The sequence below is a fragment of the Callorhinchus milii genome, unplaced genomic scaffold, assembly GCF_018977255.1.
Source record: "Callorhinchus milii isolate IMCB2004 unplaced genomic scaffold, IMCB_Cmil_1.0 Scaffold1, whole genome shotgun sequence".
In the NCBI taxonomy this organism is placed as follows: domain Eukaryota; kingdom Metazoa; phylum Chordata; class Chondrichthyes; order Chimaeriformes; family Callorhinchidae; genus Callorhinchus; species Callorhinchus milii.
Window position 1 is genome coordinate 24,429,491 of NW_024704742.1, and position 25,704 is coordinate 24,455,194.

A 25,704-nucleotide genomic window follows, 5' to 3' on the forward strand; every position below is an offset into this window, starting at 1 on the left:
TGACTGTATATTTGTGGGCGAACGCGGCAGCCAATTGCGCACAGCAATGTCCCACAAACAGTCGTAGATTGAAAATGACCAATTTATTATTGTTTTTGGTTTTGGAGGGATTATTATTAGACTCTGTATTGACTGTATGTGGGTGAAACTCGGCTGCCGATTGCGCACAGCAGTGTCCCATAAACAGTCGTGGATTGAAAATGACCAATTTATTATTGTTTTGTCTGGAGGGATTATTATTAGGCGTATGGAGAAAGAAAACTTGCCCAAGGTTTCGCCCTGCCTGGAATTGAACCCAGGTGTCTCGCTTGCAAGGAGAGTGCTCTAACCACTGAGCTACAGGACTTCAAAAAACTGTAAAAAATGCATGATGACCTGATGTAGGATGGGCTGATCTGGGACGGCATCTAATGTGTCCTGTGACAGTCTGCAGATGTGCAGTTACAGCTGTCAAACAAATGTCCCACACAGAATAACACATTGCCATGCACTGTCAAAACAATGAGTGCCTGCCCACTGCTCTTGCTGTGCAGACTTAGGAGGTCCTTCGCAATACCGGGTGCACAGAGCGATTGTTCCTCCTGTCCTCTGGCTGTCCATCGACATTGCTTATCACATCAGAGACAAAGGACAAGGCTCGATTTTTAAATGAGTCTAATTTACTTTCCTTTTTTTTTGACAGACAAAAAAAATTATCAGAGATATTTGTTCACAGCCACAATCGACAATATTGGCATGCTCTGTGCGAACGCTGAAGTCAGATGTTGAAATATAAATCCCACTGACGTAAAATTACAAATAGAAGGAACAAAAGGGGCCACAGATAGATAGCTTTTACTGCATTTGATCCAACTGAAAAGGCAGTGATTTGATTCCTCAAGCATAAGAAGAAAGCAGACAGCCAGTCTGTAGTTTCTTTGTGAATGGTTAATGTGCTTTCAACCACAAAATGGCAAGCTGTAGTCCTCTCAGATTTGGCAGTCGTTTTTTTAAAAGTGGTATTTAAAACCAACTGGAGTCAATTAAACATCATTTTGATTTAAAGTTCGTCGGTGATATTTGAGATTTGTCTGTCTGTATTACCAGTATGGTCATTTTAGATACAAATATGTTGCTTACCTGAAAGGGTATTATTTGTGGCCTGCAGCGCTTGTGTGTGCGGAATACAGCAAATGGAAGAAGGAGGAGTTTCGACACAGTGCTGTACCGTTGAGCTGTTCAGTGCTTTGTCCTCCTGTATCTGCACCATAAAAAGGTTTTATCAGTTTCATTGTTCGAACCTCATAAAGTGACACTTCTGTCAATGTTCTAGAAAGAGAAACTCTGAATGATCTGAATGATAGTGCAAAGGGAAAATGTACAATCGGTGAGAGCAAGACAAAAGCTTGAACCAGTGTTCTCCCATTAATGACTACTGTTATAGATGCCCAGATAATTTACTTTGTGAAGAAACAGGGAACCTGCAATGTTTTTAAGGTTCACAAAACATTGGGAAGAATGTTAAATATAATTTTCCTCTATTGAGAGTCTTGACCCTTTGACCTTCTGTACCTTTCACCTTTATTAATCCTTACCTCATTTGATCTGCGATTAAAAAGCAAGGGTGTGATCACAAATGCAAGGATTTTTTCGCAGTTAAATGTGCACATCAATTTGCAATATGAAAAGGATTGGGGAAAAGAGCAGGGAATTGGGATGAGAGAAATTGATGTGAATAGAGGAGGTAGTACCAGTTTAGGCTTGATGGGCTGAATTGTCTCCCTCTGTGTTTAATCCCTATGATTCTACATTTCATAACAGGTTCAACGATGGAGTTTCACGACTGAACACTCCCACGATTTTGGCTTGATGTTTTGCCCAGTGTGGGAGCGTTTGAAAGTTGATCGATTGCCATCTCTGATTTAGGCCAAGGGAGAGCAAGACAAAGTGGCACTCGGACAACAGCAGCATTTAAATGCTGCGTCTATTGACGAACACTATTGGTCACAATGTTTTGATGCTCAAATGCACTGTTCTCCACAATCGGGAGCAGGGAGATCTAAGAGACGTTTCAAAGCGATTCACAGAATATATCGTAAAATTAGGGTAGTGTTGCTAAACACATCCAAGCAATTATGCAGAAACTATAATAATAATCCTTGCATTTGATCCAGCGCCTTATCACATCTTCGAGACGTCTCAAAGCGCTTCACAGTATTTACTGAAAAGTTAAATGACTGTATATTTTATGAGCGAAACATGGCAGCCAATTGTGTACAGCAGTGTCCCAGAAACTGTCATGGAATGAGTGACCAAATTATTATTATTTACTTTAGTTTTTTTTGAAGGTATTATTACCCCCAGAAAAGTGATCCAGCAATAATAATAATAATAATAATAATAATAACAATCAACCAACAACTGGATTCCTACGTATTGCTAGGTAAACAGAGGCGTGTGGAGTAAGGAAACTTGCCTAATGTTTTACCCCGATCCACCCAGGAAAGTTATTCATACTATTTATTTATTTAAACTACAGGGGCAGGGTAAATTATGGATGATTCTGTTTGACAATAATGTTGTGGACGAAGCAGAAGGCATCTATAAGGAAGCTGGTGCACAAATAAGGGATGCCACTCATTTCGTCCTAGCCCATTGGATGATACATTAGTGTTGTGGGATCTTTAATACCCACCCAAAGAACAGGCAGACAGGACCTTGGTTCAACATCTCATCTGCAGAACAGCATCTCCAACAATGCAGCACTTCCTCAATATTTTCCTGGAGTTTCAGTCTTGACTATGTGCTTCAATCCTGTCATGGGATATGAGCCTGAAACGGCCTTATTTAAGTGAGAGTGCTACCATATAAATGGTACCCCTATCTGATATTTGTATAAGCACACTTACTTTGAAAAAATATTTCTAAAACACATTTTCAATTTATATACCTGCTGAAACAACATTGAAAAAACCTTGGACTGTGTATTATTATTAATACTCTTTGCATTTGATATAGCGCCTTATCACGTTTTCAAAATGTCTCAAAGCACTTCATAGGAATATACAGTAAAGTGAAATGATTGCAGATTTTGTGGGTGAAACACGGCAGTCAATTGTGCAAAGCAATGTCCCACAAACAGTTGTGGATTAAGGGACCAAATTATTTAATTTTTTGAAAAGTGATGCCCCAGACAACTAAGAACCAGGTTCCTACTTACTGTTTGGTAAACAGGAGAATTGTTCAGCCTTCCTAACCTCACTACTGCAGCATAGTGGGAGTCAATCTGCTCTCAGGTTTCTGGCTACAGTTGGCTTCTGGCAATGCTGCTCGAGCCAGCTATTATATGATCTGTGGGAAAGACCAGGAGTTATTTTTCCTGCAAATGTTTTCTTTCTTGTGATAAAAAACCCTGGCCTTGGTTTTCTCCTCCCCAAAAAGGCATGACTGAGATAGGGAAATAGGCCAAGAGATAAATTGACCTACAATATATCCTTCCCCTCTGGGAAGAAGTTCTGGGAGGTTTGCTGAATGCTGCAGCACAATGCAAAGAACATTCCTTTCTCTTTGACTGTGTCTGTGGGCTCAGTGTCCAGCACCATCTCCGAAGCAGTCTAGGTAAGGGATACTATATAAATGCATTTTACTCTTGAGTACCTTTTCCAAGCTCCGGCCTGCTTCACGTCCCCCGCCTTGCTCGCCTGTCCCCGCCTAACAACAACAACATCCCCCGCCTTACCCACTATCTGCGGGCAGGCCTTCCGACACTCTTCTCCCGCACTCTGGAACTCCATCCCACAGTCCCTTCGTCTCGCTCCCTCCCTTGCCACCTTCAAGACCCACCTCAAAACCCTCCTCTTTGACCGTGCTTTCGATCTCCCTGCTTCCCCCCCCGCCTACGCCCCCTCCCCCACCCCGACCCTCAGCTCGGGTCCATAACTCTTGTCTGTCCAGCGCCTTGGGATGTCCTCCCAATGTGAAAGGCGCTAAACAAATGTAATTTTGTTATTGTTGTTCCTATTTATGTTCGAGTCCAAACACTGTTTGAATACCACAATCAAGCCTGATCCCCATAAAGCTACTGCAGAGAAAAAGTTGCTGGATAAAGTCAGAACAGGAACTCTGGCTGATTTCCCTTTCTGTAACCCAAGGCTGGTGAGGTCAGGTTTAGCTTCCTCACCACCTCAGCTGAGATCCTGCAATATTTAGAATCCAAATCCCAATTTGTGTTGTATTCTCAGCAGAGATGCTTCTTCTAGAAGGAGGGAACATGCATGTTATTATCCCATACATTTGAGGGTTGTTTTAGTCAACCTGATGTTCAACATATGGAAATCCATCAGCAGACCAGGTTGAGAGTTCCACCTATATATGTCTCAAAACCCTTCACAGGATTTATTGTAAAATGTAGTGACTGCATTTTGTAGGTGAACATGTTTCCATAACACTTCCATAAAGTACTGACCAGTTTGTTAATCTACAACATGAATGTCTCCCAGGCCATTGGTTTCAGAGTTGGGACACCTGAGGTTCAATGCGGGGAATTAATCTCCGATGCTGTTATCATGTCATTTTAGAGGTGCAGGCAATTGCTCTCAGAGCAAAATGTGTGTGTCAGTTTGGCTCACTGGTAGAACTCTCACCTCTGATTCAGAAGGTTGTAGGTTCAAGACGCAACTCGGGATTTGGAATCACATAATCTAAGGTGACACTCCATTGCAGTGCTGAGGGTGTGTTGCATTCTCAGAGCTGCCGTCCTCTGGATGAGATATTAAACTGAATTCCCGCCTGCCTGTTCAGGTGGAAATGAAAAATCCCATGGCACTATTCAAAAAGAGAAGGGATTTTCTCCTGGTGTCCCCAAATTAAAAATTGGTCACTCCATGGCTGTTTGTGGGACATATCTGTGTACTACCCAGCTGCCACGTTTCGCCCACAAAATACAGTATATCCTGTGAAGCGCTTTGAGATGCCTCGACAACGTGATAAGGCGCTGTATCAAAAGCAAGGATTGTTATCATTAATATAAGCAAATTGTTACCTTGGTAGGCCACTGGAATTGAGTTACATGGACACTGGAATCTTCTGCTGCTTTGCTCTAGTGCCCATTCTTTGTGGATAAGCCTAGACAGTGGAGTTGTGTAAAGACATGTGCACAGACAGAATTACATGTGCCATTAATTATTGTAATTGATAACCAATGAAAGTAATTTGTTGTCAATTACATAATTGAAGCCACCTGTAATTCTCCCTGTGCGCATGTTTTTACACACAGTTTTTGTGGAGTGCTGTAGAGTGGGGAGTGGCGGCAGGACAGCGCGGGGAGGAACCTGGGCCTACCTTCTCAGGTACTTAAACTCGACGCGGCAGGGAGTCCAGCTACGGGGGGTTGGGGGGGTTGGGCTGTGGGGGGTGGGGGCAGAGCGGGTGAACCGCTGACGTCATAGTTTAGTTTTCAGGAGTGTGCGCGCGCAACAAAAAAAAAACCTCTGCGCCCCCCCCGGGCTCAGAGCCCACCATGGTCCTGTTGGGTTGGCTGCCCCAGCCTACGGGATAATGCCATCAACCTGACCGCTCGCTCCCGGTCCCCGCGTGCGCACTATGGCTGCCGCTTTGACCCGAGGCCCCTCACCCCCTCCCTCCCTCGTCCCTCCTCTCTACCCCCAAACCCTCCCCCCTCTGCATCTCTCCCGCTCTGTCCTCCTCTCTCTCCGTCCCTCTCGCCTTCTATCTCCACTTGACCCTCCCACAACCTCCCTCTGTTCCAGCCTGGGAATCCTCCGCCGGGCTCACCGTGGCACTCGGCGTTGGCTGTCCAGCAGCAGCCACACCGACTGCCCCATTCCCCACCACACTCGCCAGCCACCCCGGACACAGACCCGGGGAGCCAACCTCTTCTCCCTCATCCCCATTTCCCCCACCCCTGCTTCACAACCTGGACCCCCCTTCCTCCCCACACACCCTTCTGTCAACCGTTCTCTCCACATCGGACTACAAAACGTCCGCTCCCTCTGTAACAAGGCCCTGGTCATCAACGATCTCATCCTTGAGCGTTGACATCATGGCCTTAACGGAAACCTGGCTCACCCCAGGCGACACCTTCCCCCTCACGGAGGCCACACCACCCGGCTACACCTCCCACCACATCCCTCGCCCCAACCGCCGTGGCGGTGGTGTAGCCCTTATCTCAAGGACACCACTTGCCCTATCCCCCTACTCCTCTGGCTCTTTCCCCTCTTTCGAGCACCTCACCCTCTCCCACCCCTTCTTCATCTCCCTCAAAATCCTCCTCCTCTACCGGCTTCATAAAACCTCTCCCACCTTCATCTCCGATTTTTCGACACTCCTTACATCTCTCTGCCTTTGCTCTGATCGCCTCATCATCCTGGGCGACTTTAACCTGCACTTCACCCCCTCCTGCTCCATCTCCTCAGACTTCTCTTCCCTGCTCTCCTCGCTCAACCTCTCCCTCCACATCAACTCCCCCACTCACAGTCACGGCCACCCACTCGACTTGGTGATCACCCGGGGCCTCAGTGTCGCGGATGTCACTATTAGCGACAAGGCCGTCTCCAACCACCACTTCACCACCTCCACCCCCCCTCCCCACCTCCACCAGACCCACCATCTTCTACCGCCCCTGGAAGAAGTTACCCCCACAATCCCTAACTGCTGCCTTGGAGTCCTCTGAACTCCTCTCCCTCTGGCCTTCAACCCTCACTGACCCCTCTTCTCCTCTCACCCTCCTCCACAACACCCTCTCCTCCACACTCGATACTCTTGCCCCCATCACCTCCCGTACTGTCTCCTACTCTCGCTCCTCCCCCTGGTTCACCACCCACCTCCGCTCACTGAAAAGCCAGGTGCGGGCCGCTGAACGCACCTGCGTCAAATCTGGCCTAACGGTCCACCGACAAATCTGGCTGGACCTCCTCAAAATCTTCCGCTCCACTCTAGCCTCGGCCAAGTCGTCCTTCTACTCCAGGATAATCCTGGAGGCGAAGAACAACCCCAGGCTACTGTTTTCTACCACATCCCGACTCCTCCGTCCCCCCCGCCACCCCGCGCAGGTCATCTCCTCCAACCTTCACTGCGAGGAGATGCTGGATTTCCTTGAATCCCAAATCAAGGGAATTCGCTCCGCGGTCACTTCCCCTCCAACATCCACCCATCCCCCACCCCCTCCCTCCCACACTCCGACTCCTCCACATCCTCCCCTACACACTTTGGTACCCGTTTCCCCACCCTCTGTCACCAAACTCATCCTATCCATGAAACCCACCACCTGCTCCCTTGACCCCATCCCCACTCCACTCCTTATCTCCCAGCTCCACCTCCTTGCCCCACATATCACAGACATCGTCAACCTGTCCCTCTCCTCTGGCTCTGTTCCCATTCCCTTAAAAACTGCCACCATCACTCCCACCTTGAAAAAACCCTCCCTTGATGCGTCGCAGCTATCAAGCTACCGGCCCATCTCCAACCTCCCCTTTCTCTCCAAGGTCCTGGAACGAATTGTCGCCTCCCAGCTGCGCTCTTTCCTCTCCACCCATTCACTATTCGAACCCCTTCAGTCGGGTTTCCATAGCACAGAAACTGCCCTGGTCAAGGTCACCAATGACATCCTGACCATCTGTGACCAGGGCTCCCTCTGTCTCCTCGTCCTCCTCGACCTATCGGCAGCATTCGATACGGTCGACCACGCTATCCTCCTCCACCGCTTGTCCTCCCACCTCAACCTTCAAGGCACTGTCCTTGATTGGTTTAGGTCGTACCTCTCCCACCGTCTTCACTTTGTTTCCACGAATGGCTTTTCCTCCAGCCCCCGCACTGTCTCGTGTGGTGTCCCTCAGGGCTCTGTCCTCGGTCCCCTCCTCTTCACCCTCTATATGCTCCCCCTTGGTGACATCATCCGCAGACATGGGGTTAACTTCCACATGTATGCGGATGACACCCAACTCTACCTTTCCTCCTCTACCCTCAACTCCACGACCACCGATGTCCTGACAGCTGCCTGTCCGACATCGAGTCCTGGACGAGAGACAACTTTCTTCAGCTCAACGTGTGTAAAACTGAGGCCCTCCTGATTGGCTCACGTCAGCGCCTCCGCACCTCAGGCGCCGACACCATCAGCATCCAAGGCTGCACTCTCCACCTCTCAAAGCCAGTCAGGAACCTCGGCGTTCTGTTCGACCCTGAGCTGTCCTTTCTCCCTCACATCCGCACCACAACTGGCACCGCCTTCCATCACCTCCGGAACATCGCCAGACTACGGCACTACCTCACCCCTCACGCTGCTGAAACTCTGGTCCACGCCTTTATCACCTCAAGGCTGGACTATGGGAACTCTCTCCTCGTCGGCCTTCCCACCACCTCCCTCCACAAGCTGCAGGTCATTCAGAACTCTGCAGCTCGCGTACTGTCCCGCACCAGGCTTCGGGACCACATCACTCCCACCCTCGCTCGCCTCCACTGGCTCCCCATCCCCCAGAGGATCGATTTCAAGATCCTCATCCTCACTTACAAGGCCATTCACGGCCTTGCTGCCCCCTACCTCTCCGACCTACTATCCCCCTATCTACCTGCCCATACTCTCCATTCCTCTGCTCCGGTCTGCTCCACATCCCCCGCCCCAACCGCCCCACTTTCGGTGGCCGGGCCTTCAGCCCCCAGGCTCTGGAACTCATCCCCCAGTGCCTTCGCCGCCTCCTCCCTTTCCTCCTTCAAGGCCGGTCTCAAAACCTTTCTCTTTGACCGAGCCTTCAGCTCCCCTCTCGACTCTCTTCCCCCTCCTCGCTCCCTCCCTTCCCTCCCCCTGACCATTTCCCCCCTCCTCCCTCCTTGGGACGTCCTCCTGACATGAAAGGCGCTCTATAAATGGAATCTTGTTGTTGTTGTTGTTATTGGTTAGAGCATTTGCCTTGCATGCGAGAGGACCTGGGTTTGATTTCCCAGGCAAGGCAAAACTTTAGGCAAGTTTCTTTACTCCACATGCCTCTGTTTACCGAGCAGTAAGTAGGAACCCTGTTGTTAGTCGACTGGAGGATCACTTTTTCTTGGGTCTTAATCACTTCAAAAAAATAAATAATTTGGTCACTCAATCCACGACTGTTTGTGGGACACTGCTGTGCGCAATTGGCTGCTGCGTTTCGCCCACAAAACATAGTCAATTCACTTTACAGTATATTTTGTAAAGCGCTTTGAGACATCTCGATGACGCGATAAGGCGCTATATCAAATGCAAGGATTATATTGTAAAGTGCAGTGATTGTATTTTGTGGATCTGATGTAAATTGTCTTTTCTGGATGGATGGATGAATGAGCAATTTTATTTGGGGGGATCGTTGGCCAGCAAAACCACCTTTTTCTTTTTGAATCGTGTCATGGAATCTTTAATGTCTACTTGAACTGGCAGATGGGGATTTGTTTTAACATCTCACCTGAAGGACAGCACCTCCGACAACGCAACACCCCTCCCAACACTGCATTGGAGTGTCAGTTTAGAACCCACAGCTTTCTGACTCAGAAGTGAGTCACTGACATGCATAGTTTACACATGGTGTATAACACACATGTGTTTACACAACTTGTATAATATCCTAATAATAGGTTAGTAGGCTACACAGCACGGGGATGTAACAACGGAGCCTTTGTGGATCTTTACCAATGGTCCAAACACGGACTTTCCAGCAGATGGCAGTCAGGAGTAGGAGCCCTGGTGAAGTTTTTTCCTCATCGTAGCTCAGGAATGCCGAGTCCTAATTACTGTGTTGCCAGCACCAAGCTTGCTGAGGTCAGCTAGTTCAGCACATTGCAGAGATCAAATCTGGGACCTCGGTAGTCTGTACGAAATGCTGAGAAGACCTCAGCAGAACTGTATTTTGTGGCCGATAGCCAAACGGTCATAGATTGAGTGGCCAAAATAATATATATTTATATATCTTTTTGGGGGAGGGATTATTGCTCCTGGAAAGCGATCCGCTAGTCAACTAACAATTTGGTTCCTACTTTGTAGGGATTCTTAGATGAGTGAGAGGATCTTGAAGAGCGAAGCGGGAGATCTTTAATGTCCATCGACCTGAGCAGAGATGCTGCAGGGTGACTGGGAGTGAGGAACGACATTAGACTTAAACACTAGATTTAAGATGAAAATATTATTTAAAAATATTTTACTGAACCATGTTGGGTCATTCATGACTTTGATGCATTGCGGTGTATCTATGTGCTGTTTTGTGCTCTTATTTGTCAAAATACATACAATAGAAATTCATTGTCCTGTTTCCAGATTGTTGATTTTCTAGATTTAGGTCGCCTTCTGATTAATAGTTGTGTGGTTTTGCCTATTGTTCTTCAATACAAAAAGTGTTCCCACTGATAATACCACACAGACCTGTCAATCTGAAATATCCAGATCATAAGGTGCTTGGCAAAGGTTAGACTTCATGAGGCTTGCTTGAAAGTGCTTGTCTTTAGCTAAAAGACTGTCTGTGTCTTTAAATTTGGAAAAGATATTGCCAGCAATATACGTATTGACCCAAGTTAGGTGCTATTTATCAGATATTCAAGATCTGAAGGAGGTTTTACTGGATCTGCACTCTTGTTAATAATTAATCTGCTGCCAAGAGTTAATGCACCCGTGTTGTGGCAGACATTTTCCCTTGCCTTCTTTTTCTCACAATCATGAAATGCCACAGAATGTGCGGCTCGACATTTGGGTGAGTTTTTCACCGCAATCTTGCTTTGCTTTCCTTTTTTTGTGCCACGCTGTTTTTGCCTTTAATCGACTGGTCATAGTTTGTCACCAGGTTTCTAGACCAGATAATTAACCATTTGCATCTAATTTGCTTTCATTTCTTAAAAGGACTTCCCAACGAGAAATCTGGTTAGAATTCCCGCTCTGTTGGTGGATCTGTGGTCTGGTGTGAGGTTCTTTTGAGTTACCAGAAGGAATCTCCATTTGTACATTTTGGATGCTTATCAAGCAATCCTTACTTGTTGAGAAATGCTGCAAATTCAATTCTGTTGTCCATTCAATGAATGATTCTGCCTTCGGGAATTCTGTCAGAGAGGTTAGATCCTGTACATCCCAGGAAATAAGACACCTAACTTATCATTAGCAGTTCAGTCACTCTGGCATCATCTATAAAAATAACTGACTGTCAGGAAGTGCCTGCCGACTTGCCAAGCTGTACCTTAAACACTCGTAGAATTACCTTCTAACATGGTAGAGGTCGGTTGGCAGGTATTTTCTTCATCTCTATTTTAAGAAAAGCAAAGGTTTTCTTTCTCAGTCTGTGTATCATTCCCCAGCCCAGGCAGCAGATAGCTGACCTGCGTGTGCATGCCTGGCACTTTTAACAAGATGTATATGAATGATGTAGAATGACCTTTCTCATCTGATCTCCTCCTCCCACACCAACCACGTGTTCTTTCCCATTACCTCCCCACTGGGAGTTGTCAATTGCCCTATAATTCTTGTTCAGTATTATGCCGGTTGCTCCATATGAGTCTTTGGACCATCCAGTCTTGTACTCCCGAGTGAATAGGGAACTGCGGAGGCAAGAAGGTGTGAAGGCAAATACACAGTCACTCCACTTTACAGAATATTCTGTGAAGCACTTTGAGATGTCTCAATGACGTGATAAGGCACTATATCAAATGCAAGCATTATTATTATATTAAAAGTCTGTATCTGATCCATTCTTACCATCCTAGAATATTTTGTGTTTTTCTGCCACATATCATGTCTGGATCAGTAAATTGTTAAATGTGATAAAATTTTCCGCATTGTCAGTTAGTACATCAAAAGGTAAATCAAATACCCAGCATATGATATGTGATTTAATATGTGGCCTTAATTGGATTCCTGATGTAAATGTAAAGCTGCAGGACTCCCCATAGTAAGATGCCACAATACTGCGGTATGATGCGGTGCAGTATATAATAATAATAATCCTTGCATTTGATATAGTGCTTTTTTCATGTCTTCTAGACGCTTCACAGAATATACTGTAAAGTGAATTGACTGTATATTTGTGGGCGAAACTCGGCAGCCAATTGCGCACAGCAGTGTCCCACAAACAGTCGTGGATTGAAGTGACCAATTTTTTTATTTTTTTTTATTGAGGGTTTATTATCAGGCGTGTGGAGTAAGGAAACTTGCCCATGGTTTTTTCGTGCCGGGAATCGAGCCCAGGTCTCTCGCTTGCAAGATAATTGCTCTAACCACTGAGCTACAAGACTCCTAAGGCACAAACATATTTGGCATCTTACTAATATATTTGTGCTTCATGTGAAAATGCTGCTCAGTCTCATAACATGGATAAAGCATGTAAAATCTGGGGCCAGGCAATTATCAACACAACTAAAATGCTGAGGAATTTCAATTGGTGTACATTAAAAAGGCTCATATAGGGAGAAAAAAATAATTTTTAAAATATCTACAAGCCTGCAAGAATCTACAAGAGTCAGACCAAGGTGGTGCTGTGGTTAAAGAGGTTGTGAGGTTGACTGTTCAACGTCTTGGCTACCCACCCAGCACAGGTCACCGAATGTCAGGGGAGGGGACAGAAGCAGAGCAGGAGCTGTACACAACGGGATGGTAACCCGAGGATGCTCTTGCGTATCTTCTAGTGGTTGGATACAGAGCAATATTGGTGGTAAGTGACCTCCATGCAAACTAATGATGTGCGGGCCGAAAAGACAATAGGGTTTGGAAATACAAATCAAAAATCAATCGTTTCAGGAATCGAATGCTTGTGCATTGCAAAGCTCGATAGAGCTCAGGTGTTTTGTACAATCCGCCAAGCTTTGTGAAACACATGACAACCTTCACACATTCACACATATGCCAATAGTGTGAGTCCTAATAATCCGATGTGAAGAAAGGTTGAAAAGAGCCCCGTGAAATAGCTTGCGCCCAAAATGGGGACAAATTTCCAAGAACTCGACATGAAAATGCCATTTTAATGATGGTTTAGTGAAGTCTGAAAGGGCTCACTGTGGATCCACCCCTGTGTGTTATTGCTTGGCACTGTTGGTGTTGAATAACTTTATGGTGTTTTTATGTGGTTTAAAGTGTTTTGGAAACTTGCCCAAATGTAACTAGTACCAAATCCAAGTCTGGCATTGATTTAAGTGATGAACGTTTATTGTAGCACGTGATAATTAACAAAGGAACTCTAGTTAAAGGCATTATAATTGCTGGTGGGAGCCGTACTGTCGGGTGATGTAAGTTCTCAACGACAGCAGCGGAGGTACTGCCTCTGAGTTGTCATGGCAACAGTCTCAGTGCTAAGCCACAGGGATCACGCATTGCATCTGAGCAGCGAAATCCGGGGAAAAGGGGAACAAATGTTCCTTGCGTGCACAGCAGCTGGTGATGAGATTGGGACAGGCATGGCCACATTATTGAAGGCATGGAGTTATGTGCAACGCAATTTCCATTTATATAGCACCTTTGTATAGCACCGTAGATAAATCTATAGAACAGGCTCCTGAGGGACACAGTGGAAGCAGAAAGTTTGATGCTTTCAAATGCAAATTAGATAGATTTCCTTTCGTAAATAATATTTCGGGATACAGTAGATGGGTAGTTCAGGACATGACACGGGCATGTGACTGCCAGGATGGTGGAAGGTGAACTGGATGGACCTTGGTCTTTATTCATCTAGCATTTCATATGTTCCTATGTGCATTTTACATCGGGGTAGTGGGGGGGGGGGGAGTGAGTGGTGCCTCAAAGCACTTACTGCTGAGTGGGTACCCAAGCTGGGTGGGGGCGAAGAGTATGGGGTGTGGAGAGATGACTTAAAGCGCGATAAAAGAGGTATGTCTTGGGCAGACTTTTGATGGGCTAGATCTTGCCAAGGGGAAATTGAAAGAGGCAGAGTTGGTTGAGAATAAATGTGGACCATTCTGGTTCCAGTGTTGTGAGTGGTGGGGGGGTGGTTAGAACTGAGCTGAAATCAAAGAGGTGACATCGGAGAGAAAAGATAAGCACTCGGGACGCTGAAGTAAGAAATCCAGGAGGCAGTAGTGAGGAATCTGGGGCACCATAATAGCAAGTAACCAAGTGTGCCATAGAGCATCTTATAACTCTTCACATAAAGAGTGGCTTTGAACTGTGGTGACTTGTCACATAGGAAAACATGGCAGCTAATCTGTGACTGCAACATCTCGCAAGCAACAATGAGATAAATATCCACATTCAATGTGTTTTGGGTGAGAGAGCAATGTTGGTCAAGACACTGGGAGAAATCTCTGCTCTTCAAAATACTGCAATGGGATCTTTAATATCTGCTTGCAACAACCGACAGGGCCTTGGTTTAATCACACCATCAGTAACAATGCAGTGCTCCCTCAGTTTTATTTTGGAGTCCCATTGTAGGCTCTGAGGATTTAGCCCACAAACCTTCCGACCCAACGCAACTAGTACAACCATCAGAAGCAGCATTGTCAGTGAGCAGTGTGATGGTTTTATAGCACAACCCTTATCACATTCATTTTCCCTGCAGTTGAATGCCATAGTCTCTTAAAGGCTCAGGACAGATTAAAGTAAATTAAATATGAATTAGAGGGAACGAATTTTAGCAAATAAAAATAGTTTAAAATAAGTTTCAGAAATGATTGAACAGTGTAAGGAAACCAAGTAGAGATGAGAATAATAATAATACTTGCATCAAATATAACACTTTATCATGCTGTTGAAATGGCTCAAAGCACTCCAGAGGATTTACTGTAAAGTGGAGTGACTGTGTATGTGTTGGCAAACACAGCAGCCAATCTGCGCACAGCAATATCCCACAAACAGCCATAAAGCGAATAACCAATTTATAGAATCATAGAATTCTGCAGCACAGAAGGAGACCATTCGGCCCATTGTGCCTTTTTGAAAAAACAATCCAATTAGTCCCACTACCTCCGCTCTTTCCCTATGCCTTGCAATTTTTTTCTTTTCAAGTATATATCCAATTCCATTTTGAAAGCTATTATTGAATCTGCTTCCACCACTCCTTCAGGCAGAATCCGGAGATTCAGCAGGAGAATCTCCCATAGTCATTGATATAACAAAAATTCCAAAGAGCTGTATTTGAAGGTCGGCCACTATATTTGCAGGTTCAAATCCAGGTTAGCAGCAATGAAGATAATTTAACTGAGAAAAATTAGAGCACAGAAAGGGCCAATCTTATATAAGACTGATTGAGGGTGTTGGAACATTTTCTGATATTAAATGCATCAGGATACAGAATGTGTGTCTGGTGCACAGCTGCAGATTGAATCTCCTCTTTGTGCAGGCTCTTCTAGTCTAATCCGCTTTGCCCACCTTCACCAGAACCAGATTAAAATGGCACTTTCCTATTGTTCTTCCTGAATTCATCCAATCTGTGTTTCTCTCTCAATCACTTATATGCACGCAATCAGTTCCTGGAACACTAAAGGCAGTTTTGTCTTTTGAACCTTGCTTATCCTGTAGTAGCATTTCCCCTCCCCCGACTGATCAAACACCATGATCTGATAGCCCTTTAAGGCGGCTGATTGCTGACCTATAGGAAACCTCACCGCAGTTGAGTGCTGCATCCCTATCCCGGCATCCTCTGAAAGATTTGCTGCAGTCTTCCAGCACAGGAAACGTGCACAAAATAAAGATTGATTTTTTTTTCCTTTTAATTCTTTCGGGTCTCCCTGCTCTTCTCATCCCCCTCCCCACCCCCGCCCCCCCGCCTCCACCCCCAGCTGGTGAGAACTTCTTGTTATTGACCTAGAATTTTTATTGCAGTGCCGCTAACGGGGTCATCGTTCTTCAGTGCTCAATGTTTTTGTTTCGCCTCCTCTTTCTTCTCTACATCGAGCATCGTTGCATTTAGCAACATATTCTATTTGCTGTAAGAAAGGCTGCACCATGGTAGGATTAAACGTCAGATGGTACAATGCATGCAATTATTTGTGGAATGAAGCTGGAAAGGAGGGGGAGTATAAATGTGTAGCATTTCTTAACAGGATTCCTCAATTTGGGAAGCCGTTAGAATTTCCAGCAACTTGCGGGAACGCTGCTCCAGAAATAAATTGCTTGAGAGCAGAATTTTGTGGGCTAGTCAGTAAAACGTAATTCCAATTACCAGACGGTATTCCAACTTTCATGACTTGGATTCTTTATCGAGGAATTCTGTTTAAAAAAAAACCAAATTAGAGTTGAGATTTCCTGTGCATGTGTCTGAAAAGAACGCTGCTAATAATAAAATGTTTATTAATGCAAGGCATCACTCGCTTCCTTGGAGGATATCCATATCTGGGTAATTCTAGGTAGGATTAGCCTATAATTTGTGCATAATAAATCACCGTACGCTCAGTTCCTGTATATTACTCCGTGAGGGTGGGAGAGGTAAGCAGAGAATTGCCTTGGTGTGTTTTGCATCAACTGTGCCGATGCAAAGAAACCATTTCATTGTCTTTTATTTCTGTGTTCACAAAAGAAAATGTGTCTCTTTTTGTGTGATTCGTGTATGTTCAACTAGAATCATCACTGCCGCCCTGCGTGTGCCTCTTTTGATATCTTCCATTGCTCTATGCTGCTGTGATGTCGGGTTGATAACGGCCAGAATCCCTTGTGAATAATGATCCCTTATGGAGCCTCTTTCTCCTACCCTGGCTAGCCCTTATTTGTGAAAGACATAAATCCTAGATCAACGTGGGCATTGAGATAAATTGCAAATCTAGTTTAATTCCACAGAATTTCTAGTTATCTCCCCCCCCCCCACCCCCCTTTGAAGTCCGTTTTAAGCGGACTCCCTTTGAAGTCCGTTTTAAGCGGCAATGGCCACAATTAAGTTAAAAATAAATATCAAAGGAGAGAAGGCAGAGATCAGGAGATTTCTTAATTTCTTTAAATAGGTCAATCATTTTGGTTTCAATGATATGAACAAAAAATATAGGATTCTGTTAAAGGAAGAGCTGTTGGGAGTTTGAGATTGGAATTATAACGTATTCAGCTGCAGCAGCAGAAGGAGGTGTCTAATGTTTCAGTCCATTCCTCCAAAAGGATGTGACGCATTAAACCCTTAAAGCCATTCTGTGTGTGCTGTGCTAGCTGTGTAGCAGCTCCAGTGTATCATGAGAAGAGAAAGATCTGAGCAGTGAGGGGGCAGAGGAGAGCCACAATGATGATTCCCAGGCTTGGAGCAGCCGAAGGAACTCGGAATGTTTTGTTTACAAAAGCAGGAGGGAGTGGAGGTACGATTCAGGTTTTTAAAATAGTAGAAGGTATTCAATATTCTTTCAGTGAATCTGAAACTCAGGACCGTGTGATGTGATTTCCATCTTTACAGCATGATATAATTGTGGAGAAAAATTTGTTAAGGTGAATTAACTTGTCATCCATTGCAGTGAATGAATGGTGACTGTCCAGAAACCCAAGGCTCAGAGAGTCAGCAAATTTAGTGGCTTTAATGGGAAATGTATTTGCGTAAGATTGGGATATCTTATCATACATACAAAAACAGTGAAAAATGACGCTGTCATTTTTCGAGGTGTCCTCTTTTGCTTGCGCATTACTTAACATTACCTCTGATAATGTGCTTCTGCCCCAACTCGTTGAAGAATGGGATCTATTTTTGTGTAAAATTGGAGAACTATTCTGCTGAGTGTTACACACATCACCTTTGACAGTGTCATCCGCTAATATGGATTTTATAATCACACAATGTCAAAAGGCGCTGCGAGGTGAGTAACACATTCACTGGAACTTTTATCTAAATGAGGCCTGTTACTTTTTTGTTATCCATCACGGCATGTAGTGTAGCACTAGTACAATATGAGTGCACAGAGCATGTAGGTTGAACAGTTCCGCTTAAAAGCATATCTGAGACGTCTGAACAATGTGATCAAGTGCTATATCAAATGCAAGGTTTATTATTATTATTTGCAGAATGATTCCAGTTCAGCGGTTAAAATTGTCCTATGTTCAATACAATTTACATTTATATAGTACCTTTCATGTCGGGAGGACGTCCCAAACTGGATCCAGCGTGCTAGATAGGCATCTGAGGTGGGGATGGGAGGTGAGGGAGTGGGGAAGGGGAAAGAATGATCGAAAGCATGGTCAAAGGTGCACATTTTGAGATAGGCTGAGATGCTGAGTGCAGTACAAAACAGACACGGTACTGATGGCATTACTCACTAAAATCTGAGCATTGTGAAATGTGTGATGTGGTGGAGTAGCCTGAGGATGAGGGGTGGCACCTGAAGCATGTGAAGCGTGAGGTTTAATACGTGAACTGGGGTGCCTGTTACTCGGTTCCACCATACTGAGGGCTTGAGAACATACCACTTGAAGTTGTTCACAACCTTGAAGCTCTTCACAGATGCCTTTTCTTCAGGGAACCCTGTGTACATCACCCTAACCTGTCAGGCATCGGCTCTGACCTGAGCTCACCTTGGAGCCGACTTCCTGAGAGTTGTTGTGATGTATACTGAGTTCTCAGCATAAGATGCACTTTACGCCGTGAGGAGCTTCACCTTGCGTCAAGGTGCCATTAACATCTGCCATTTGCAGCCCCATGTACAATCTGGATTTGCCACATACCAGTGTAGTAGTAACAAATTTTCCTGAATTAGGTAAGCAGGAAGCATCGCTCCAGGGAGAGAGTGTGCATTCCATTCCAACAATCTATCTCTGGGATTTCCATGTGTAGGTGGGATGCATGGAATTCTCAGCTTGGTTTGGATACTCTTAAGCATAGAGATAGGTTTCCGCGTGTGTTAAACACCCGACTGACCCAAAAGAAAATTACTCATGAAATATACCCAGCAATTTATTTGGAAGATTCCCTCTTGCTGCCCTCAGCATTTCCCGGAGCTGTGGGAACTGTTTTGTTTAGTGTGGAACTGTTGAGATGGTGCAGGGTGACAGCACCTCTGTGCTAGAGGTGGGAGGAACACTGTTCGAATCTGATTCAATCACAGGTGACTACAGCATGAGTGTGCATTGAGATCTGGCCACAAAAGTGCACAAGGCTTCACCGACTAATCCACGCTCCATTCTTCTCCTAGCAGAGGCATGTCAGTCCAATTGGCTACAGATGCAAATCAGAAATTTCCAAACACTTGGCTTAATTTTGCCACATTTCTTAACAAGGTTACTTGATACAGAATCCAACCAGTCTGAATGGGGAGGCCTTTCCAATAACAAATATGTTACGCTGATATAGGAACAGGAGAAGGCAATTTAGCTCCTCAACAACAACAACAAGATTCCATTTATAAAGCGCCTTTCACATCAGGAGGACGTCCCAAGGCGCTGTACAGTTGGGTCAGGACCCGAGCAGGGGGAAATGGTCAGGGTGAGGGGAGGGAAGGGAGGGAGGGAGGAGGGGGGAAATGGTCAGGGTGAGGGGAGGGAAGGGAGGGAGCGAGGAGGGGGAAGAGAGTCAAGAGGGGAGCTGAAGGCTCGGTCAAAGAGAAAGGTTTTGAGACCGGCCTTGAAGGAGGAGAGGGAGGAAGCGGCGAAGGCACTGGGGGATGGAGTTCCAGAGCCTGGGGGCTGAGAGGCTGAAGGCCCGACCACCGATGGTAGGGCAATTGGGGCGGGGGATGTGGAGCAGACTGGAGCCAGAGGAACGGAGGGTACGGGCAGGTAGGTAGGGGGATAGTAGGTCAGAGAGGTAGGAGGGAGCGAGACCGTGAATGGCCTTATAGGTGAGGATGAGGATCTTGAAATCAATCCTCTGGGGGATGGGGAGCCAGTGGAGGCGAGCGAGGGTGGGTGTGATGTGGTCCCGAAGCCTGGTGCGGGACAGTACACGAGCTGCAGAGTTCTGAATGACCTGCAGCTTGTGGAGGGAGGTGGCGGGAAGGCCGGCGAGGAGAGAGTTCCCATAGTCCAGCCTTGAGGTGACAAAGGCGTGGACCAGGGTTTCAGCAGCGTGAGGGGTGAGGTAGTGCCGTAGTCTGGCGATGTTCCTCGAGCCTGTCTTGCAATTCTGTTAGATCCACTCCTGTTAAATTATTAAATAAATTATTGCTCCCCGTGGCAACTCGGCTCTAAGTGACCTACGTCCGGGGCTGAGGTCCTGTGGGTTGACGGGAATTCTACCTCGAATCCCATTAATAAATACTGCAAATTAGACTGCATACAGTGCTGTGCATGTATTGTTCAAAATCTTAATAGGCTCGGGAAAATTTGTAGTCAAAGTTGAGAGGGTGGTTGTGCTGTCATCAGCAGTGGCCTGGAATATTGTGAACCCATCTGGCTCAGGAACCGGACTACCAAGACTGTAACAGGGCTGGCTCAACTCCGACATTCCACTACCAAACATGTCATCTTGGAGCCAGTTCAGCCAACATACAGATAGAAAGCAGTAGCAGCATTTGTACTTGAACTGCTGTGGGATTCCAGCCTGAGAAAATCTCAGCCCCTCAATGGTCTCCATCCTATTGCTTCTTCTCAGGCCCAACGCTCTTTAAAATGTCTTTAAACATAGGATGTGGAATTTTGGAAAATTCCTGTTGGAAGTTGGACCAAATTTCAAATTGAGATATACAGGGTCTAGCACCGTTAGAAATTTAGGTTTAGACAGGCCGCCTCCAGGTCCATTCTTCCACAGTCACAAACAAATAGGGTCTGAAACATTTGGAGTCCCCGTTCAGATCGCTGCTTCTAGCACTTTGCCTCTATTGCTTGAGGTCATCGTCACACCTCTGAAAGCATTACCACTGCCTTGCTGTCACAATAACGTTACAGCCAAAGGGCAGGGCCATTTGCCATCTGGAGGATAAATACAGCATATAATACAAGAATTATGGTTTTGTGGGATTAGGGAGTCAAAGCATAACCTCTAGTAGGGCCTGCCCACTCCACAAACCCATTATGTAAACCATAAACTGTACTGAATAGTCTTTTGACCCATGGCGTCATGTGGATTTAAATGGAAATTGCTTCATGCTGCTCACTGCTTAGTAATATTGCTCTCTCACCTCAGTATTTTCTTTATCACACTGTATTCTGATGATATTTCATTCAGCCACAGTATTTTTAAACTTGCTGGCATTCCTTTAATTAGCCTCTAGTTATAACAAACTGTTTTTTGTCGGTAATTATTAGACATTCCACTGTTATTTTGTTACAAACTCTTATCTGCTACAGTTGTTTGAAATGTCCATTACAATAATAAAATCTATTTCATGGGAAAAATTAAAAAATCTAACAAGTCTTTATTTGGATCAAATAGAAGAAGTTGTGAATTCATGGTGGGTTTCTTTGTTCCCCACATAGTTTATCAAAAGCGAATGAGATTTTTAAATTATGCTTCAGTTTCTATGCCAAAGTAAAAGTTTTCTTGCCATGTGCATTTTTAGCTTGTGATTTACAATTTATGTTTTTTCTAATCTTAATCTGAGCAATGAGGTTGTTTTGTTTTCTCTTTCTTTTCTTGGTTTCATTTCATATAATTTGTCTGTGTTTCTCCTTTCTTTCAGAGTGCTGGGTAAGGGCAAACGTGACCCACATGTCAGTGCGTTAGGATGGCCAGTGACAGCTCGAACATTAGCAGCCCTGTGGTACGCCAGATTGACAAACAGTTCCTGATCTGCAGCATTTGTCTGGAGCGTTACAATATTCCCAAAGTACTTCCTTGTCTGCATACATTTTGTGAGAGGTAGGTGATCTGTTCACAATTACGATGCAAGGGCCCATTGTGAGTTGAAAGCTAATAATAACCATTAGAACCAAGTAATGGGAAGAATGCTGATTTTAATAATATTGCTCCTGCTGTGTAAAGGATTGCTAATGGGAGGCCTCTATTGCTGGAATGGATGGAAGGAGAGGGTAAAAGTGAAATTTAGTTAAAGCAAGAATTCCTTTAGCTGGAGGGGGTTGTTCTGTTGACATTGTTCTGTTTCTCCTCCCCAAGTTGTTCCATTTCCCTTACCCCCCCACCCCCCAAAAAAATTAATAATAATTTGGTCACTCAATCCACAACTGTTTTGGGACACTCCTGGGTACATCTGGTTGCTGTGTTTCGGCCACAAAAAATATACAGTCAGTGTACTTTACAGTACATTCTGCGACGAGCTTTGAGTCATCTAAAGGACGTAATAGGCGCTATATCAAATGTGAGGGGCATGTAATTGTGTGTGATTTAACCTGATGGAAAAATATTTTTCAAAGGCCCCACTTTTATTGTGGCTTGCGTCAAGGTTTCACGGTTTGCATTTAACTGAAAAAGTCTGGATATTATGGTGCCGGTTAGTGCAGCATTTCATTATCTTTTATAAATAAAAGTCCATTCACACATTTTAGTCGAACTCTTATTAAAACTTTTTGATTTTTACAATTTTTGCTTTTTAAGATACTTCTGGTGCCTGAGGCAGATGTGCATGGAATATTTTGCTAAGAGTTTTGTCCGCAAAATATGGTCAATTCATTTTATAGTATATTCTGTGAAGCGCTTTGACGTGTCTTGAAGACATGATAAGGCGCTACACCAAATGCAAGGATTATTATTAATAATAAGAGAGCGTCACAATAAAAACGATCAAACCAATTGCTCTAAGACACCAGCACGAGTGAGGACGCTATATAAATACATGTTGCTGTTAAACAGGTGGATGCAATACAGATTATTGGGGTCAGTGAGGGCTTCCTTGTCACTTGCCAGAGGAGTCTCTGTGACCCTTTAAAGCCTGTGTTACATCTATTTATCTGGTTCAGCACACAATACCATACACCTGTTTGAAGTCTAGATCAGACAAAAAGAGAAAGTGGGTTACTATCCGTTTTGCTATCATCCAGATGGATTTAGAAATGTGTCACTCAGGACCAACCTTGTGAATGCATCAATCAGAAGCTGACGTTTTTATTTTACAACCTGCGCTCTGATAACCATTCCGACAGAAGACTCCCGCGTGCTGCTTTCTCGCTGGCAGTAATGAATCCCTGAATCTGTCATCAACATTGATGTCCTTGTTGCACTGGGAATTCCATGTGCAAAAACCATTGTATAGAGCCACTGAGTGCCATTTCTCTTTGTTGGCACTGTGTCCATTGAGACCTATTAAAGATGACAGAGGGAGATGGTGGAAATGCGAAGCTGGCCCAACGTCTCAGAGCCTAATGTTTTTAAAAAAAGTTGCATTTGATATAATCTCTTTCGTGTCTGCAGAATGTCTCAGAGCGCTTCACAGGATTTACTGTACGTGTAGTGACTGTGTTGTGTAGGTGAACTCGGCAGACCCTTTGCACACAGCAATGTCCCATAATCTGCCATGAAGCGAAAGACCAATTTTATCTGGGAGATTGTTGGCCAGGACAGCAGAATAAACTCCCTTCTCTTTTAGAATAGTACTACCTGAACAGGCAGAAGGGACTTCAGTATAACATTTCATCCAAAGGATGGCACCTCCAACGATGCAGCTCTCCCAGATATCCCAGATAAAACTGGCCTTTCACGTCGTGGTAGCTTATGGGACATTGCTGTGTGCAAAATGTCGCCGCGTTTACCTGCACAACACACAGTCACTACACCTTACAGTAAATCCAGTGAAGTGCTGTGAGAGTCTGATGCTGATAGTCCAATAGCATTATGTTAGACTATCAGCCTAGACTGTAAGCTCAAACTCCTGACGTGGTGCTTGAACCCACAACCTTCTGATTCGGTGGCCAGAGTGTTGCCGAATGAGCCAGGCTACTGCATGTCCTGGTAATCCACAATTTAGTTATTTGAATAGTAAAATGAATCCAGGTGATTCCTTGGTTTTGTCTCTTGACTTCTTCAACCTTTCTGGACACAACTCGCCAACTCATTAGACCAGTTCACAACCTTGACCCTCAGTTCTGTTTACTCCGTGATATACAGTCCCTGATCAAGATGGCTTTTCTACATCTTTGCCTATCTCATACCTAATGTAGCTAATACCAACCGCAACCTTATCTATGAAAAACAGTGACTCCACTTTACTGTATATCTTGTGAAGCAGTTTCCTATGACCTCCAGACATGAAAACATTCTACTAAATGTAATGATTATTGTTATTTTCTGCATAAAGTTTCACGTCCCTGTCCTTGCCAACCTCACTGTCTCACTGCTTCCAATCAGATCGACCAAGTTTCTCACTCTTACCTACAAATCCCTTCACACCCTCAAACCTCCCTTTCACTGTTATCCACTTGAGCCACACTCTTCTGTTTGCCCCCTCCTCTTGGCAAACCTGGCATGTTCTTCACTTCACCATTGACGATCAAGCTTTCAGTCACTACACCTCTCCTTTTCGAACTCCCTCTCCTTTAACCCCTACATCTAGCCCTATCTTTGTTTCCACAGTGCATATAGTCACCTCCCTCCTCTCCCATCTCCTTGCGTGATGTTTTGAGGCATCCCTGTAAAGCACTCCAAGACTTTACGTGTCTAGTAAAGTCACTATATAAATGCAAGTTCTGGCAAAATAATAACTAGGACCTTGGAACTCCTCTCTGGGTTCAAATGCTGGACTCCTCACTTGACTGTTAGTATGATTTCAAATTTGTGAATAACAATTATTTGGAGCAGGAAAATTACCACCAAAGAACACAATCCCTCCCCTCTGTGCTATATAAGGCTTGATGGCAGGAATGGCCAGTTTCTGTGCAGTCAGATTCCTTGACATACAATACAAAATTACATTTGTATAACGCCTTTCATGTCGTCCCAAGGCGTTGGACATTCAGGGATTTGGACTCGCACAGGGGGACTTAGGATCAGGGAGGTGGAGGGCAGGGTGGTAGGAGGGTGGCCGAAGACGCGGTCGAAGAGGAGGGTCTGGGGACGGGCCTTGAAGGAGGCAAGGGTGGGATTGTGGGACATGTATGAAAACACCAAGGTTTGTTGCAATCCTTCATGCAAAAGGAAATAAGCTGGAGGTCCATGTGCTGGTTTGTGCTCCAATATGCTGACTTGACTTGCTGACATCTTGTATTGTTGGGAAGTGAACTGCTTTCAGTCAGAATAGATGGAATGACGTGATCTAGAGGCAGTTTTAAGCTATACACTGGTGAGATGTGAAGTCATCCGTAGGAGATTAGCAATTGCTTAGATGACTTGTTATTGTTGTGTGAAATTAAAAGGCAAACCTTAATAAAGGCATGTAATAATGTATTGTGCGTTCTGTTAGGAAGGCCTTGGAGGGGCAGTCGCTGAGGGCACGGATCCTTCCCACTCAGCTCCTGTTAACACTGCAAGTCAAAGCTCTAAAGGGTAGAATGGTCCTAGTTGGGCAAGAAGCCTAAGCTTGCCAAAGTGTGCTCTGAATGGCAGGATATCTGATAATGGTTAGTTAAACTCGAGCAGTATCCTAACTCGCTCTGGGGACCCAAGCCTGGTCTCTTGTTAACCTGCGCCTAATACTCTTTAGAATTAAGTAAGCAGTAAGAATTAAATACATATTGAAAGGGAGCTCTCAGTCTGCTTTGGATACTTATAAGAATGGTGATGGATTTCTGAATGTGGCTGATACCTGGCTAACAGAAGAACCCGAAACATTGATGTGAATCAATAATAATAATAATAATAATAATCCTTGCATTTGATATAGCGCTTTTCACGTCGGGAGGACGTCCCAAAGCGCTTCACAGAACACACTGTAAAGTGAATTGACTGTATATTTGTGGGCGAACGCGGCAGCCAATTGCGCACAGCAATGTCCCACAAACATTGAAAATTGAAAATGACCAATTTAATTATTGTTTTTAGTTTTGGA

At 44.9% G+C, this 25,704-nt stretch overlaps 1 protein-coding gene across 3 annotated transcripts in view; it reads left to right on the plus strand.

The window, feature by feature from the left end:
* Positions 1-3,578: 3,578 nt before the first annotated feature.
* trim2a (tripartite motif containing 2a) overlaps positions 3,579-25,704 on the plus strand; it is a 51,308-nt gene continuing 29,182 nt past the window's right edge. The window contains exons 1-2 of one of the 3 annotated variants that reach the window (XM_007903990.2): positions 3,579-3,597; positions 21,451-21,629. In XM_007903990.2, the coding sequence (XP_007902181.1) occupies positions 21,496-21,629 (134 nt within the window). In that variant the 5' untranslated portion in view covers positions 3,579-3,597; positions 21,451-21,495. Of the gene's footprint in view, positions 3,598-17,031; positions 17,209-21,450; positions 21,630-25,704 lie in introns of those variants that run through there. The other 2 variants (XM_007903992.2, XM_007903991.2) reach the window with 2 other exon arrangements.